At 34.4% G+C, this 17,484-nt stretch overlaps 1 protein-coding gene across 4 annotated transcripts in view; it reads right to left on the bottom strand.

Annotated features, from left to right (window-relative positions):
* The window catches only part of LOC150100243 (tyrosine-protein kinase Btk-like), a 152,945-nt gene that overhangs the window by 11,836 nt on the left and 123,625 nt on the right, over positions 1 to 17,484 (bottom strand). For all 4 annotated transcript variants that reach the window (XM_090402576.1, XM_090402573.1, XM_090402574.1 and 1 more), the window contains exons 15-16: positions 11,495 to 11,693; positions 4,371 to 4,489 (exon numbers count right to left, since the gene is read on the bottom strand). In XM_090402576.1, coding sequence (XP_090258702.1) covers positions 4,371 to 4,489; positions 11,495 to 11,693 — 318 coding nt within the window. The remainder of the gene's footprint in view (positions 1 to 4,370; positions 4,490 to 11,494; positions 11,694 to 17,484) is intronic.

The following is a 17,484-nucleotide window of genomic DNA, read 5'->3' as shown; positions in this document are numbered from 1 at the left end:
GGAGAAAAGAGTAAAGCTAATAATAATAATGGCAAATACCTGTTGGATTTCTGCTCAGGACATGGATTGGTTATTACTAACACCATGTTCCAACATAAAAATGTGCAGAAATTCACATGGAGAGAAGAGGCAAGGAATAAGAAAGTCTCATTGACTATGTTATTGTTGATAGTGATGTTTTCTCCCTGGTGCAGAACACCAGAGTGTACAGAGGATTTGAAATTGGAAGTGATCACTATTTAGTCTTGAGCAGGATAAAATCTAATTTCATATTGAAAAGAATAACATGTAAGAAAGTTTTAAAGCAAATAAAAGTTGAGCAGCTCTCAGATGTGAACTGTAGACTAAAATACAAAGATTATTGACGAAAAAATTAAAGAGTTTGAGAACAGAAACCAAACCTTGAAGATTCAGTGGCAATCCTTGAAGAAAACCCTGATTGATTCAGCCAGAGAGGTATGTGGTGAGGTTGTCTGCAAGGATAGAAAAATCAGAACTCCATGGTGGACACAGGAAGTTAAAGAGGCAGTGAAGGAAAAGAAGAAAGCATATCAAAAGTTCCTGGCAAATAAGTCAGCTTGTGCTATTAGAGAATACAGAGACAAATGTAAGAAAGTGAAACACTGTGTAAAACTAGCTAAACAAAAGTCATGGGAAGAATTTGGCAAGAACATAGAAAATAAATATCAAGAAGGTGGTAAGATATTCTGGAGGTTGTTGAAGAAGCTTAGAAATGGAGGAAAGAGTGCTATAAAAGGAGTTAGAAATGATAAAGGTGATATGAAAACAGGAGAAAAAGATATCCTTGAAGTATGAATTACTTTGAAAAACTGCTAAAAGAAACAAGCAGTGATGATAGCACACTGGCAAAAAAACACTGACCATGCATGCAATCAGGAATACATATCTATACTTGAAGTAGAAAAAGCCATCAAAAGCTTGAAATGTGGAAAGGCAGCAAGAGAAGATGATAATTCAACCAGATATGCTGAAGTATGGTGGTAAAGAAGTCTCACAGTGGCTGCACTGCATAGTTCAGAAAGCCTAGACAGAGGGATGAATTCTTGATGATTGGAGTGGAGTTCTAATAGTACCCATATATAAAAAGGGAAATAAAACTGAATGTGAGAATTACAGAGGTATTTCCCTACTGAGTGTTCCTGGCAAGATCCTTGTGGAAGAAAAGCTTGGTGAAGAACAAGCTGGATTCAGGTCAATTAGAGGCTGTCAGGATCAGATCTTCACTTTACGACAAATCGTTGAGAAAGCATGGGAATATAACAAAGATCTGTATTTAAGTTTTGTCGATCTGGAAAAGGCATATGACAAGGTGCCAAGAGAGAAGTTATTCAATACTCTACAGTTATATAGTGTCAATGGGCATTATATCAAGCAATACTTAGTCTTTATTTGAGTTGTAAGTCAGTAGTTAAAATTGAAGGAAGTACAGGAAGATGGTTTAATGTTAAATCTGGTGTGAGACAAGGATGTACATTATCTCCTCTGTTATTCATTATCTATATGGATCACATTATGAAGGAAAGTGGTATTAAACATGATATCAGAATTGGAGATGTTAATGTCAGCTCTTTGCTCTATGTGAAAAATGTTATATTTCTAAATAAATCTACTACAAGTTTACAAGATTCCCTGACTAAATTGAATAACTGCTGTAATAGATATGGTATGAAAGTTGGCATTAAAAAGACAAAGACAATGAAAATAGGTAGAATTGTTGAAAATGTCAACTGTGTTGTGAACGGGGAACCTGTGGAACAAGTAAAACATTTCAGTTACTTAGGCACGATTTTTACTAAAGATGGTAAATTAAATATAGAAATAGACAACAGAATCAGCAAAGCTGGTATGGTGGGAAGTCAATTGAATAAATTCATATGGAATAAGAGAGAAATTAGTCAGAACACAAGACAGTTTCAAACCAGTTTTAACTTATGGATCTGAGAGCTGGGTCAGAAGTAAAACACTTGACCAAAGACTAGAGACCGCAGATATGAGAGGCGTGAACAGATGGCATCAATTGCAATATCATATTAAAAACGAGGATATTAGGAAAGACCTTGACATTGTCAGCATCCAGGAATGCATTAGCAGAGCTAATCTCAGGTGGTATGGTCACTTAAACAGAATGGGCGAAGAAAGATTAGCAAAACAAGTAATCTCTGCCAGGCTGGCAGGAAAATGACCCAGAGGAAGGCCAAGATATAGATGGATTGATACGGTACAAAGTGCCTTAGACGATAGAAATATAAGATCTGATAATGTTGGAGTCTTGACAAGTAACAGACTGATTTGGAGGAAAATTGTAGATAGGAAGTTAGTAATGATGTAAATTTTTCATGTAGTACATGTAGTACTATCATATCCTGTATACCCCTTGAGGGTACATATCAGGAATTTGATGATGACATATATAATATTAGTGATCCTTCTGCTTCCTCACACACACTTTCATAACCTTAAAACATGAGGTCAAATTTTTTCTGACATTAATTACAAAATATTTGCAAAGGCAGAACCTAACATATTTCAGTCAGAGATTCAGACATGCCAGAAAACTTGGAATCTTGTTCTGGAAGGTCAAAATATATCTTCCCCATTAATCAAGTTATGTTTTGATTTAATAGCAGTGCTGTAAGGGGAAACAGCGGCAACAAATTTCCTCGGCTACAATCACACAAGAAATTACTATTCATACCTATATATTGTTTTTTTTTTATTATGGCTAGTACCAAAAACAGCAGTTTACTTCATAAGTTTAAACTGTCCAGCACTGAAATAGAATACAACCATTTTTGGAATGTTCCTGTGTTTTTTACTTGATAACAATCAGTTCCATAAACACTAGAACTGACTAGTCAATCAAATAAAAAACAAAAATCAACAGTGAAGATATACACTAACTTCTCAACAGGAACTTAAACAAATAATTAATCCACTGAAAATTACCATTTGTTCCTTATACTTATTTTCTTTTTCTTAAGGGAATAATTTACAACTCCCTCCCCCCTCCCTTTCTATCCTTTTCCTTTTTACAATAACTCTCTCTCTATGTATTCTTTCTCATGACTGCTTCATATCACAATAGAGCATACACTGTATTCTGTGATTTGTGAATGACATGACAACAACAAAAGAAATTTTCAGTAATGATAGACTGGATGTTTATTAGTAGTGTGATACAGTTTTTCTTTTCCGCTTGATGACTATTTCATGTATTTAGTATTAAAAAAACTTAAAAAGGTATTTTAATTCCAACAATGTAAGAAGGCATGTATGTTTTCCAATTATATTCTTGTTGCTATTAAATGAAAGCTGTTTTCTTTTCTTCTGTGAAATAACTGAGGTGTAGTTGGGCTGAACAGCCTTACTAGTAATTTATCAGTAGCAAAACTACAAACACTGCTGCTATATTTTTCTTGCATCAGCATATCATGTTAACAATTATCAACATAATAATTGCACACAACTTTTTTATTTTATTCCTTAACTTTAATTCCTTGAGAAGAGGCTAAGGAAAATTGTGGAAGAGATACTGAAAGAACAAGCTAAGTTCAAGCCAAATAGGGGTTGTGAGGATCAGATTTTCAATTAACTACAAACTGTTGAGAAATTTCATGAATATGATGAATCTGTACTTAACTTTTGTAGATCTGAAAAAAGCATATGGCAATGTGCCAAGAGAAAAGCTTTTCAAAAACACTACAATTATACAGAGTAATACATGGTCTATATTTAAGTCAGCAGTTAGAAATAAAGTGCTTCAATGTGAAAGCAGGTGTAAGACAAAGGTGTACACAATCTCCACTCTTATTCATTATCTACAAGGATCACATTATAAAAGCTGTGTGCATTATGCAGATGCTGTACTTCTAAACAAATCTAGTACAAGGTTTCAGATTCTTTAACTAAATTGAATAACAGCTGCAATAAATCTGGTATGAAAATCAGCAATAAAAAGCCAAAATTATGAAAATTAATAGGAACATCAACTGCATTCACCATCACTGGCCTTATGTTTAATATATTTTAGGGAGAGTGGATCAAAGGTTAGTAACTTTCTGAATTTCTAACCTCCACTAAAAATCATTCAGAAATGACTTCTCTTAGCAGATGGATATTAGATTTCAGGACCACTAAGCTTTGATACTGGTAAGGGTTACACAGCAAGCACCACACATTAACACTAGATTTGAAATATGGTACCAATAAAATTAATTCTCTCTCATTTTCTGAAGTTAAATTTGGAGAAATTCTCTTTTAAATCCACAGAATATGTTACTTGACATTTTAAAATCTTTGTTAGATTCCAGTAGAGAATAACAGATAAGATGCAAATCTACTGAACTTACCATATGCCCAAACATCAGACTTGCTACTAAATCTTGTATAGCCTAGGACTTCTGGTGGTGCCCACTTGATAGGAAACTTGGTTCCTCCAGAACTTGTATATTCATCATCTATTACATACCTATCAAATAACAATCACAGAAAAATGGAAACTTCTGTAGTCTTTAAAAAAAAAATTTTTTTTTTGAAAGCATTATGGAATCAATGATTTTCTATTTTAAACTACTTAACTAAGAAATGATTAAACAAGTAGAAAAATATTTAATCATAAACTATTAGAACCATAAAACATTTTTTTTAAAATTATTATTACAGGACTGGTCTGAATGGTATTTGTTCATATGGCAGAGACACTAAACCATCGAAATCAACATTCTGGAACTTCTTAGCTCAAAAAACCCTCCATCCTCCATTACACAGGACCTCTGGTTACACATTTCTTGGTGGAAATGCATCAACTATATGGAATAAACCTGATACTTAGCAAACTAAACTGTATTTTGCACTAACTTACAGTGCGCACAAATATGACCTAATTTTATCATGTCCTACTGAATAGGGTACTGCCTAATTAAAGTCTCCTGTTTTTATCATGGATACCAGGGTACATTATGGAAAAACTGCTACTGGAACAAACTTGTATTGTTCTAACAGACTAATGGAACAATACAAGAAGGCATCAATGGAAGGATGGAGCTAGCAGAGGCATTGCAGCAATGCCATATTGACATGATAGATACCAAGATAGACTAAAACAGATAAGAAACTTCTAAATAATAACTAAATGATGAAAGGAAGTGAATGTAGTATTCCACTTGAAGACTGGAAAAGCAGACAATTTCAAGCAGAATGAAATACGCATTTGAACAATAAGACTTATTTGTGCCCCTTCAGTAGTAAGTATTATTTTAAGTATATAGGAATTTTTTTAAAAAGAACTGCTGATAATTCTTGAACAGCTGAAAAAATTGCTTGTTAAAAAAACAGAAATAAAATGAATCAAATGAATTTATATAGAAAGTTCTTGAAAATTTTCAAAAAAATAAAAAATAAACAGCAAAGCTAATCATGATAAGATGCTTATGCATAAATTTATCTACTCTATAATATAAAATGATAAGCTTTCAAGGAGAACCGGCCAACCAATCAGGAACTGGGGGGGGAGGGAGGCAGACCCCCTTTCGAGTGTTCAAAATATGAGTCATCAGAATTCAAGGAGAACCGGCCTACCAGTCTGGAACGGGGTGGGGGGGGCACTGTAGGGTGGTCCTCCTTAGAGTTTTCAAAATTCGAGTCATCAGAATTCAAGGAGAACTGGCCTATAGTCCAGAACTCGAGGGGAGGGGGAGGCAGCATCCCCTTTGAGTCATCAGAATTCAAGGAGAACCGGCCTACCAGTCCAGAACTCAGGGGAAGGGGGCAGAGTTCCCCTAGTTAAACTATAAATTGCTATCCAACCAGCATTTTTCAGAACACAAATTACAGCTATTGTAAAACATACAATTCAGTTGTTGCAAAAACAATTCAAACTAACAGAAAAGAGCTAATATCCTATTGTGGCACTCTAGGGACTAGATAAAATGAAGTTAATACAGAGAAGTCATGCTATACAATCCAATATTCGCTTGCTTTGGACAGAAAAACGATATGTTAATCTGCCTTGAAGATAAAAACTACATTTGCTATCATTAGTATGGCAAGTCACAACTGGCAGACCATGCTCTGAGATTAAAGGGAAGAAAACTGCTACACAAAGTCACAATTCTGAAAGGCTATATTTTTAGAATCAGTACAGCAATGAAGCACCCACTTAACCTCAATAAGTATAGCTGCATTAATTTGCCAAAGACTTGGGAGGCAGCATTCCAAGACATTTATCCTGACTTCTCTCATCCAGCCTCAAGCACATACCATGATACAACACTAGTACCTTTCCAGTTACATTTTGAACTGTTTCTGCAGCAATCTAATAGTGCTGTGTTTTAGTGCTCTGATTAGGACATGAGCATGTCATTACTAATATGTTCTGACATAATTGTGAATTTATGCATATGGAGAATACACACAAGAAAGGTTACATTGATGGTAAAATTTTTGGACTGGTTCAGAATACTTAAAGTTATTTGAAGTGGTAAGTGATTATCATTTGGTTTTGAGCAGAAATAAAAATCAGTATCATATTAAAAAAACAAGGAATGTTTTAATAATAAAGTAGAGAAGATTTCAGAAATGTATTTACTCAAGTATTAGGGGTTGGGGGGGGGAGAATCTTCAAGGATAGAAAAATTGAAACTCTGTGGTGCACTCAAAAAGCTGAAGCAGTGTCAGGAAAGAAGAAACCACATTAAGAATTCCTTGGCAAGAAAGTCAGCATGTGTATTTAGAAAACACAGAACAAAAAATGTAAAGAAAGCTGACTTATGTGCAAAATTGCTAAACAAAAGTCATAGGAAAAAAATATAGAAGATAAATATCAGGAAGGTAGCAAAATGTTCTGGGGGGAGGGGGTTGAAAAAGAAAAGAGCATGGTATATAATCTTTCCTCCTCATTGTAAAAAGAATCGGTTGAGATGACATAAAAGCTGAAGAAATGGATATTTAAAAAATTATTAAATGAGACAAGTCCATTAAGTGTGTCTTAAACTGTGTTTCAAAATGCTATAGTGTTCCATGAAAACTTGGGTTCAGAAGAGCAAGCATATAACCATTTATAACATGTATTAGCCCTATTCACTGAAAATACCTTTCGTGAATAGGGAAAATACTGTTTAACAAAAGTGTGTGCATGTGTTGCAAGTCTAGCATTGCTAGAGAACCATGACTCACTCACCAGTTATGGCAAAGTGAAGGCATTAGCATTCACTGTAATTATTAAATTTATTTACCAAAATATGAGTAAATACAGAAAGTTATATTTTTTAAAAACAACAGAATTTAGTGCATTACCGAGCATACACCATCAATGAGTGATCGAAGTATGAATGTAACTACTACAGCTTGAAAGTGCAGAGAAAATTTCATGTAAGAATATCAGAAGATTGCAATTAAATTTGTGTTTAAGGAGAATAACTTAAGATCTTTGAAAACACTGACATGGGTAATGAAAATGGGTTAGTTCTTAAAGCATCATTTTTGAAATCCCTTTGCACTGTAAAAAAAAAAAAAAGCTCTATAGAAAAGGCTTGTTATGCCTTGCAATGTTGGAGACATGCTGTATAATGTTAAGAGATAAATTTGCTAAGATAACAAAAATATCCTTTTCTTCAAAAACATAATTAGAACATGAAATTATTTTATCTTGTCATTTTATTATAACTGACAATATTAAGCTATTATAATTAAAACAGGAGGATAAAAAAACTCTTCAGATGCAAAGAATTGAAAATGACTGCTATAATATGTTAATGGATCAAATGAATGAGTCGGAGAAGAGGAATGAAAATTACAGTTCTAACCAATATAAAAATTGATTAGATTGATCACTTGAAAAGATTGTTACTGATTTGATTACTATTTTGCTTCAAGCTGTATCTTTTCAGTTTCATCAGTATAACAATCTTCTATCTATGAATGAAGATGTCTTGGCAAATCTTTCCATAAACACAATATTGAAAAATTTCATTAACAATTTATCACTTGATAAATTTTGGATAAAAATTCAAAGCAAATACAGGCCTGTAAGCGAAACAGCAATCAGGATCCCACTCTCTCTTTTCCTTCAACATACTTATCCATAATTGGATGCTCAATAGCAATGCAATCGTAATGAATCAGCAAAATAGGTTGAATTTGATGCCAATTTAAGAATGTAACAAACATTACACCAAACATCGATAATCCATGTTGTTTATTTTTATTAACATTTATGTATTTAGTAATTAATATTTTTGATTCACTTATTTTTAGAACAGTTATTTTACTTTATTATTTGTAATATTATGTACCATATGTTTTCTTGATTCTCTTCTGGTAATTTTTTAATGAAAATTCTAATAGTGATCCCATGAAAAATAAAGTTTTATGTAGAGTTCTGCAATCTCAGAAAGTTTATGGAATAGCGAGATAAACAATAACAGAAAAGTGATGAAAAGTGTGCTGGGATAATGAAGCCATGAGGGCATTTCAGTATAGGAGGTAAAAATGACAGGGCTGTGAGAAATCTCAAATGTGGAAAGGCAGCTGGAGTAGGTGATATTCAACCTGATAAGTGGCAATATGAAAGTTCTATGGTAGCTACACTGCATAATTGGAGATTGCACAGATGGTTGGAGGAGAGCTCTTGCTGTCATGGTAACATCTATAAAAAGGGAAATAAAACAAAGTGGCAAGATTAGTGCAAGTATAATTGAAGATGCTTAAAAAATAGGAGGAAAAACTTGGAAGAACAAGCTGGATTTACACCAAATAGATTGTTAGGACCAGGTTTTTACTTTGACAAATAGTCTTAAACCACAAACAATATGATGATACGTGGTGAACCACGTAATGTAAACTTCAGTTTTTATGTTAAACAAGTGTAGACTTTGATAGTCCTGCCTCTGGAAGATGATTAAGCCATAGCACATATGACCATAGGTTGGATGATTAAGGAGCATTTCCTCAATTAGTGACTATCTAGACATGACTTTCAATGCACAAACACCATCATCTTACTTACTTACTGGAGATGATGGGCATGTTATCAAATAATATGCCCATCATCCAGAGAAGATACTACAGGTCTCCAGAGAAGAGTCTGTAGTATCATCTTTCCCACCATCTTCATACATGTAATGCAGCTGACAGGTATTATGTGAAACAATTAACAAAGGAACCAGTACCTGCTCCATTTTTAGGTACAACAGTAAAGCAGTTCTATATGCTGGTCACTAGTATGTTGAACCAAACCTGATAGTAATACATCCCATAATCGATTCCTGGTTACCTAGTAAATAATCCTGCTGCTGCTGCCACTTACTCTGCCAAATATGCTTTCAGAGAACGAGAGTATAGTGATATGCAAGAGAGGCACTGTTGGGACCAAGATTAGACAAGACTGGATATTAACTGTGTAGGAAGTGATGTAAAAATAATCATATTAAAAATTCTGAATATTTTTACGTATTAATTTTGCTTGTTAGTTTTTGTTTTCATACACGCAGTGTCTGCACTTGTGATGTGCTCGTTACGAAAATAATATGTAAAGAAGTAAAAATATTTAAGTACTTACTAAATTGATTATTTGTATTATTTATAAGAAAGTTTGTTGTGTTTTTAAATGTTGAATTTTGTGTTTATGAAAGACTTTCTTCAGCGCTGGTGGATACAGCGAGTCAGCCATATTTATACAATGCGTAGTTTCTGACGTTGTTGAAGTGCGCATGCTCCCGGAGTGAACTTGATGTTTGATTGACAGCTGACAAGAAAAGCGTTGCGTATCCAAGTTACAGTGGTAAACAAGAGAGCGTTCGGAAAGTTTTATAAACTGGCCGAGGAATATTCAAGTTGGGAGGAACTTGATTTTTTGTGTGCGGCAGTTAAAAGGAAATTTTATATTGTATTCCGAAAAAGGAATAGTGGAAATAATATGTTTCAAGAAGGAATAAGTACAGAAGAAAAAGGAAATCTTGAAACTAAGTTTTTATAAACTGGCCGAGGAATATTCAAGTTGGAAGGAACTTGAGTTTTTTGTGTGCGGCAGTCAAAAGGAAATTTCATGTTGTATTCCGAAAAAGGAATAGTGGAAATAATATGTTTCAAGAAGGAATAAGTACAGAAGAAAAAGGAAATCTTGAAACTAAGTTTTTATACACTGGCCGAGGAATATTCAAGTTGGGAGGAACTTGATTTTTTGTGTGCGGCAGTTAAAAGGAAATTTCATATTGTATTCCGAAAAAGGAATAGTGGAAATAATATGTTTCAAGAAAGAATAAGTACAGAAGAAAAAGGAAATCTTGAAACTAAGTTTTTATAAACTGGCCAAGATATATTCAAGTAGGAAGGAACTTGATTTTGTTTTGTGTGTTTAAAAGGAATTTTAAAGGGATCCTAAGAAAATGAAGTACAGAATCTTGTAACTTCTGGAAAAGAGCCCCCCCCCCGCCACTGAAGGTGAATTAGCTAGTCTCAGGTGAAGGTGTTTTCCTTTCCAGAAATTCAGGTTTTTTTCATCCTGCAATAGGCAAAGCAAACCAGAACAGCACCTGCAACTTAGAAGCATAATATACTGGTTTCATTTTTAGCCGCTTTAGTTATAATTCCCAAAACAACCATCAGCCTGACAGACTAATTCTGTAGATGTAATTGTATTGTGTTGTTACTTATTCAGATTTTATTATATAGCAGGCCCCTGAATTAAAGACGAAAAATTTCTGTCTTAAAGGAAAAATTGCAACTTTTTTTTTTTTCAATTCATGAATTCGAGCACACCAGCAAGGAATTAACACCTCTCTCTCTCTCTGACTCTGAAAATTGCATTTTTTTTTTGTATGTTTTTTTATTCAATGGAGTTTAAAATTTTTAAAGTATTTTTTCCCTTTAAAATGGATTTAAATAAAAATTTAAAAAAAAACTAATATTAACATTCAAAATAACACTGTGTGAGCTTTAAGAAAAAAACTTTTTAAAAAAGTGGAGGAAACAACTCCAATTACACTGTATAGTTTTAGATATGTATGGTTTCTCTCATAAATTTATTTTTTATTTTAACAGATGTTTTAGTGGCATGTATAAATTACTCAGTGTACATTATAATATTTTATTCATACTTATACATTATAATAATATGTTAATACATCATGTCCATTGTAAGTTTGTTATTAATATATGTTTTTAAAATACTATTTAATGGACTTTCTGCAACAGCAGAAGCCCCATCCCCCAATTAGTCCGTTAAATCGAGGGCCTACTGTACTGTACACTGATAAGGGTAAATAATATGATGGGGTGGTGTGTTACTCACCCATCCACACACACACACACACACACAGTACATCTGTATGTGTGGGTGAGTATACCCCAGGTCTGATCAAACCTTTGTTCCATTCAACTAACAAGCTTAGTGCATTTCACTTGAGTAAATATTTTTTATAAAAATTAATTGATCAAAGCACCACATAAGTCAGCAAGAGTGGGAATAATTAGTTACCTGGCTAAACCAAAATCTGCAACTTTGACTAAATTTCCTTCTCCCACTAGGCAGTTCCGAGCAGCTAAATCTCTGTGAATATAATTATGTTGCTCTAGATGTGCCATCCCACTACATACTTGGATACACATATCTAAAAGGACTGCAGGCTTAAGACAAAGCCTTGCTTCATTTTTTCGTAAATAATTCAATAAGGAACCTGAAAAGAAATTTTAGCATCATATAAATGAAAAAGTACTGTTTTATTAAAAAAATCTTAAAACATGAGAAGATTCTAAATACTATAAATGAAGAATACACATTTCTGAATAGCTTTTCATATTAGTATTCTAGCTCTTCTACAATTACTGATTTATGTATTTAGTTGAATAAAAATATTTAATAACCAAATAGAAGGTTGATTTTCTTAGAAGGACTAACATTACAACAATGTTGCTTTGCTAATCCTCATTACTGTAATCTTTCCCCCTCCTGTTTGTTTTGTGATGCAAGGAATACATCACTCTGAGGGCCTATTTTATGTAATTTCCCGTTACTCATCTACTCTGACAAGCAGGTAAGCATTATTACCATTGCAAATAATAAAATACTTCCCAATAAAAAACATTTTTTATATTACAAGAGGGAATGAAAATTAATTGTTTTGACTATATTTTCTTTTATTGTAAGATAGTTTTTTCAAGCTACTGTTGAGCTATAAAGAATAGTAGTGCCTTTCGCATATACAGGGTGTTCGGGATAAATTTGACATATTTATAATTAATTATATTTTTCCGTAAGTTACATGTATTAACACACACTTCTCTTCATTTAAAAGTTTGGACCCTTCTTCATTCATATACAAGATGTCAGAAAGGATGGATAGCTGGAACCCACCTGAATCATGGAAGAGAATAACTTGTATCATGATGATTCGTGCCCGCCATCAAAATAAGGATATTACGACTGCTGCCCAATGCTCCCTGAATACAGTAAAAACAATCAGGCATGAACTAGAGACTTGCAATGGTGACTACGAGGATGTAGCAAGAAGAAAGATCCCTAGCAGACGATCTGATTGCGTTCGTACAGCAGAATTCCTCGCAAATCTGCAGGAACAGGTGTTGAAGAACCCTGGCATTGGAATTCGGGCTTTGTTCGTGGAGTTGCTAACTGTAGTCAAGCCCTGGATAACAAGGGTAGCCAATGGTAGGCCGTATGTATGGCAGCAGGATTCGGCCCTTAACCCCATGGATTATTTTGTATGGGGCGCAGTTGAAAAAGACACCAATCGCACTTCCAGTAATACAAAAGCCCAGTTAATGGATAAAATTAAAACAGTTTTTGCGGCCCTTCCCAGGGAGACTGTAGCATCAGCTTGTTCGAGGTTCCGAAGCAGAATTGAAGCTGTGATCGATGCTAATGGTGGTTATTTTGAGTAAATCTTGTTGATAGTATTGTAATTAACTCTGCCTGTAATGTTTTTTTGTCAATTCATTAAATTTAATAGATACAAAGAAGATTTTCTTTTTCCTTACGAAACTGTCAAATTTATCCCGAACACCCTGTATACTGCAATACTGAGACAACTTATTTTGAAGTTAGGCCCAGTTTGTGAGAAGCAACTATAATGACTGTGTTAAAATAAGATTTTTATCCCACTTGTCTGAAATAAGCATTTTGACAATAGGTGTGACTTATTACTGTATTATAGAAAGAAAATTATTCAGAAATTAAACAGGTGGGTTTCGACTCTTTAAAAATTTTATGATAAGGCTAAGAAATTTTATAACAAAGCATCACAATAAGTTATCCTAACATTTTACTACAGTACATTAAAGTTATCTAGTGAACCCAAAATAAGTAAAGGCTTATGTATTGGCAGCCACCTATTGTTTGATAAAGAGAGAGAGAGAAAACAAGTATTAATTCGATCTTAAAATGACCGTTTCTCAGATCTTTGGTAAATTGATATAGCCATACTTGTTGAGGTTTGGTGAATGTTTTAATGCTGCTGATTCCTAAAACAATCTTTCTGACTTATGATTTCTATGTAGCACTCGTGTTTTTTCCCATCATCCTGTGTGAACAGGGGGGGGGGTATCCTAGGCACTGTTTGCCAGTCCCAACTTGCCATAACAATAATGGCAAATGTATATATATATATATATATATATATATATTTTTTTTTTATGTTCTCCAAGGTGGATGTCAACAGTTAGCCAGGTCACAAGTACAAAACACTTCATATACTCCTGGATGTAATAAAGGAGAGAGTTTGTCCTTAGGTGAACAGATGAGAGTTGCCAATTTGACATATGGTTGGCTATTTAAATGCACTAAAAAGACACACATTAGATATTAAATACATTTTTAGTGCATTTAAATAGCCAACGCCCTAAAATCCACTTCACAATGGAACATGAAACTAACCAATGCCTCCTACCCTTCCTAGATACACTAATCATTTTATGCCTTCCTGATGGTTCATTATCTTTTTCTGTTTATAGAAAATCCATATACAGGAAGCTATTTGCACAATCAATCACACCATCATCCAACTCAAAAAATATGGTATCCTAAAAACACTAACACCAGAGATATCTGTTCCAATGAAAATGCTCTTACTACTGAACTTGCTTACTTGAGTCACTTTTTCAGCCAATGGCTATAATCCCCAAAGATTAGAAAAATACTAAATTCTCTCCAGAAATCTCCTCCATTACCTAATACACCAGACTTACAGTAAAACTATTATCATCCCATACATTCAGGGCAACTCCAAAAAGTGTCTAGTGCTTAATAAATATCAGCTCTGTACCACAATTAAACCATATGTCAAATTGGCAACTCTCACCTGTTCACCTAAGGATAAATTCTCTCCATTATCACATCCAGGATATATGAAGTGCTCTTTACTTGGGAGCTGGCTTACCATGGACAGACAGGAAGAATTGCTGACATCCACCTTGGAGAACATAAAAAAAAAAAAAAAAAAACATTCGCTAACCTTTTGCTGTTGTTATGGCAAACAGTTTCATGTCGTTGGTTTTTTGGTTATATTTTATTAATTTGTTATGGTTTAAATTCTTTCAAAATTAAATCCTTTCTTATTTAATTACTCCAATTAGAATCTTATCTGCTGTGCCTATGTTATGACTTGCGTGGCTTCTCCTTCAATCGAAAATGTGCGCAAATCCTTCAAACAAAGAGAAGTGCCTCAGCGTAGAGCCAAATTCTCCCTGATTGAGAATTTGAAGTCAGATCCTTTTCGCAATTAAGAAAATTTATTTGTTTTGCTGCGCCATCTTAATTCCTATACAAGAAAATTAATCTTGTCAGAGAGTTGACTTAGTTGACTAACAATATAAATAAATTCTTACTATACTTGTTTCAGACTAGATTGCAGTCGTAGCCCGTTCTTATCTTAAACTCCTGCGCTTCAACTTATTCAGGTTCTGTTTTTAAGCAAGTGGTGCATTGACTTGAAATATCAGACACATATTTTTGGTAAATAAAACAGGAATGTTTATTCTCACTAAGACATGATACATGTTAATCAAACTAAATGCTAGGTCCCAAAATTGCAATACTACACAAGCAGACAAAGTCTATTTTACAATCAACATATCATGTGGAAGACATTAGACAGAGACAAGCAATCTTATTCCCATTCACTTAACACAACTTTGTAGATTATTATCTCTCTCTCCTCTTAGATGTTAAAATACGACACTCTAGATTAGACTATAACAACATCTGGAACAACTTCTAGAATTAACACAATTCCTTACTGGAGGATTAATCTCTAAAGTCCTATGATATATCAACAGGTCCGATTATTAGAAATTTAGTACTTTCATTCATAGTGGTCTAAGAATACAATACAATGATATAAAAGCTTAACATTACCGACCGGCTTAGACATTCAAGAGATTCTTCTTTATCTAATCCTATTTTAGGCTTTCTTCGAGTAGGTGCCTTGCTTGTCTTGAGATCGGTCGTCCTCCGTTTCAATTTTTGCTGTCGATACGGTCACGATTCACTTAAACCTCTCGTGCTCAGAACTCTTCTAACGGAGCGGTACGGCTGGAGCTCCGAGAATTTTGGCATTCTTTGGTTATCTCTTTGCATTGAAGAAAATGCTCAGACAGAACCGCTACTAGACCATATCATCACCGCAGACCATTTTTGCCCACTCTACGATCTACACTCGAACACAAATAAAAAAAAAAACTAGAGAGAGAGAGAATTCTGCTCGTGCCGCCACTTCCTTTTATACTCACAGTGTCTGCTCTCCCTATTACGTCACCTAAGCCTTTTCTGCACACAGCACCTTCTCTGTCCGATAGCATCCCCGCGTAGGTATAACGCATGTGTCCCAACTTTGCATGGCGACCACCTGGGGTTATGTTTACAATTCGGTTAATTTATCTATACTTTGCTCTGACTTACGTAATACAACATAATCTAAACAATGTTTTGTTTCCTGCCCGCTGTTTATAGGACCATTTATGAAATAATACATAGAAAAATACCAAAATTATTATTAGCATATTTACAATTACTATTTTTGCCTATTTACAAGCATTTTTTCTTTTGAAATTTTGCAACTCAGTTAAATCCTGCATGAAATGCTTATGAGTAAATTAAGCTTTTCATTCCAGATTTAACAACAGCACCTGGGATATCCCTTCACACGGGATCAGATGGGGGAAAACAAAAGTGCTACACAGAAGTTATTATAAGCCAGAAAGATTGTTTTTGGAATCCGCAATAGCATTAAAGCATTCTCCAAACTTTAATAAGAATGGCTGCATCAATTCACTAAAGATCTGGGAGACAGTCTTTTGATGTGTAGCACTTTTGATCTGGGAGTGTAGCACTTTTGTTTTCCTCCATCTGATCCCGTGTGAAGGAGTATCCCAGGTGCTGTTGTTAAACACAAGAAACTAAAGTCTTGAAGACTTTAGTTTCTTGTGTTGTCCATTTTTGTTTAAACTAGTTCCACTGTTATACCAAATGGTTGCAAGTTTATTTTTCACTTGGTTAGAGTATAATAAATTTAGTTTAATCCTTTATCCAAGTGTGAGCAAACAGGGTTTGCGCCTGAAATTGTCTTCAGGACTGGGGTAAGGTGGTACAACACCAGGGCAACTCCTTGCTTAAGGGAAGGGCCACAACCCAGACTAGTTTCAACCTTTATTGAGGTCTCTTCAGTGGGAGCCAAGGTGGTACAACACCAGGGCAACTCCTTGCAAAGGTGGAGCAAGCTACCAATACTCCTGTCTCAGTATCTCCCATAATGCAAAACACATCTCCTTGTGGATATGCCTGATGTTATGCATTAAGGGAAGGGCCACAACCCACACTAGTTTCGACCTTTATTGAGGTCTCTTCAGTGGGAGCCAGGCCCAAGTGGAGATACCAGGCAAAAAAGCATTAGCATGTCATCTCTACCTATAGGATTTGCCAAATGGTGTGCCACCCTTTTTTAATAAATTACTCTGGATTTAGAGAAAGATGTTGAAAGTTTATTTTTCACTTGGTTAGAGTATAATAAATTTAGTTTAATCCTTTAAACTAAATTTAAATTTAAATAAAACTAAAAAAATAAAACTAAATTTATTATACTCTAACCAAGTGAAAAATAAAAAAATAAAACTAAATTTATTATACTCTAACCAAGTGAAAAATAAACTTTCAACATCTTTCTCTAAATCCAGAGTAATTTATTAAAAAAGGGTGGAACACCATTTGGCAAATCCTATAGGTAGAGATGACATGCTAATGCTTCTGCCTGGTATCTCCACTTGGGCCTGGCTCCCACTGAGGAGACCTCAATAAAGGTCGAAACTAGTCTGGGTTGTGGCCCTTCCCTTAATGCATAACATTAGACATATCCACAAGGAGATGTGTTTTGCATTATGGGAGATACTGAGACAGGAGTGTTGGTAGCTTGCTCCACCTTTGCAAGGAGTTGTCCTAGTGTTGTACCACCTTACCCCAGT

Source organism: Typopeltis vanoorti, chromosome 13, assembly GCF_054136105.1.
Source record: "Typopeltis vanoorti isolate ZY-2024b chromosome 13, IOZ_Tvanoo_1.0, whole genome shotgun sequence".
In the NCBI taxonomy this organism is placed as follows: Eukaryota; Metazoa; Arthropoda; class Arachnida; order Uropygi; family Thelyphonidae; genus Typopeltis; species Typopeltis vanoorti.
The sequence above is the reverse complement of the archived record's forward strand: the minus strand, read 5'-3'. Positions and strand labels throughout refer to the sequence as shown.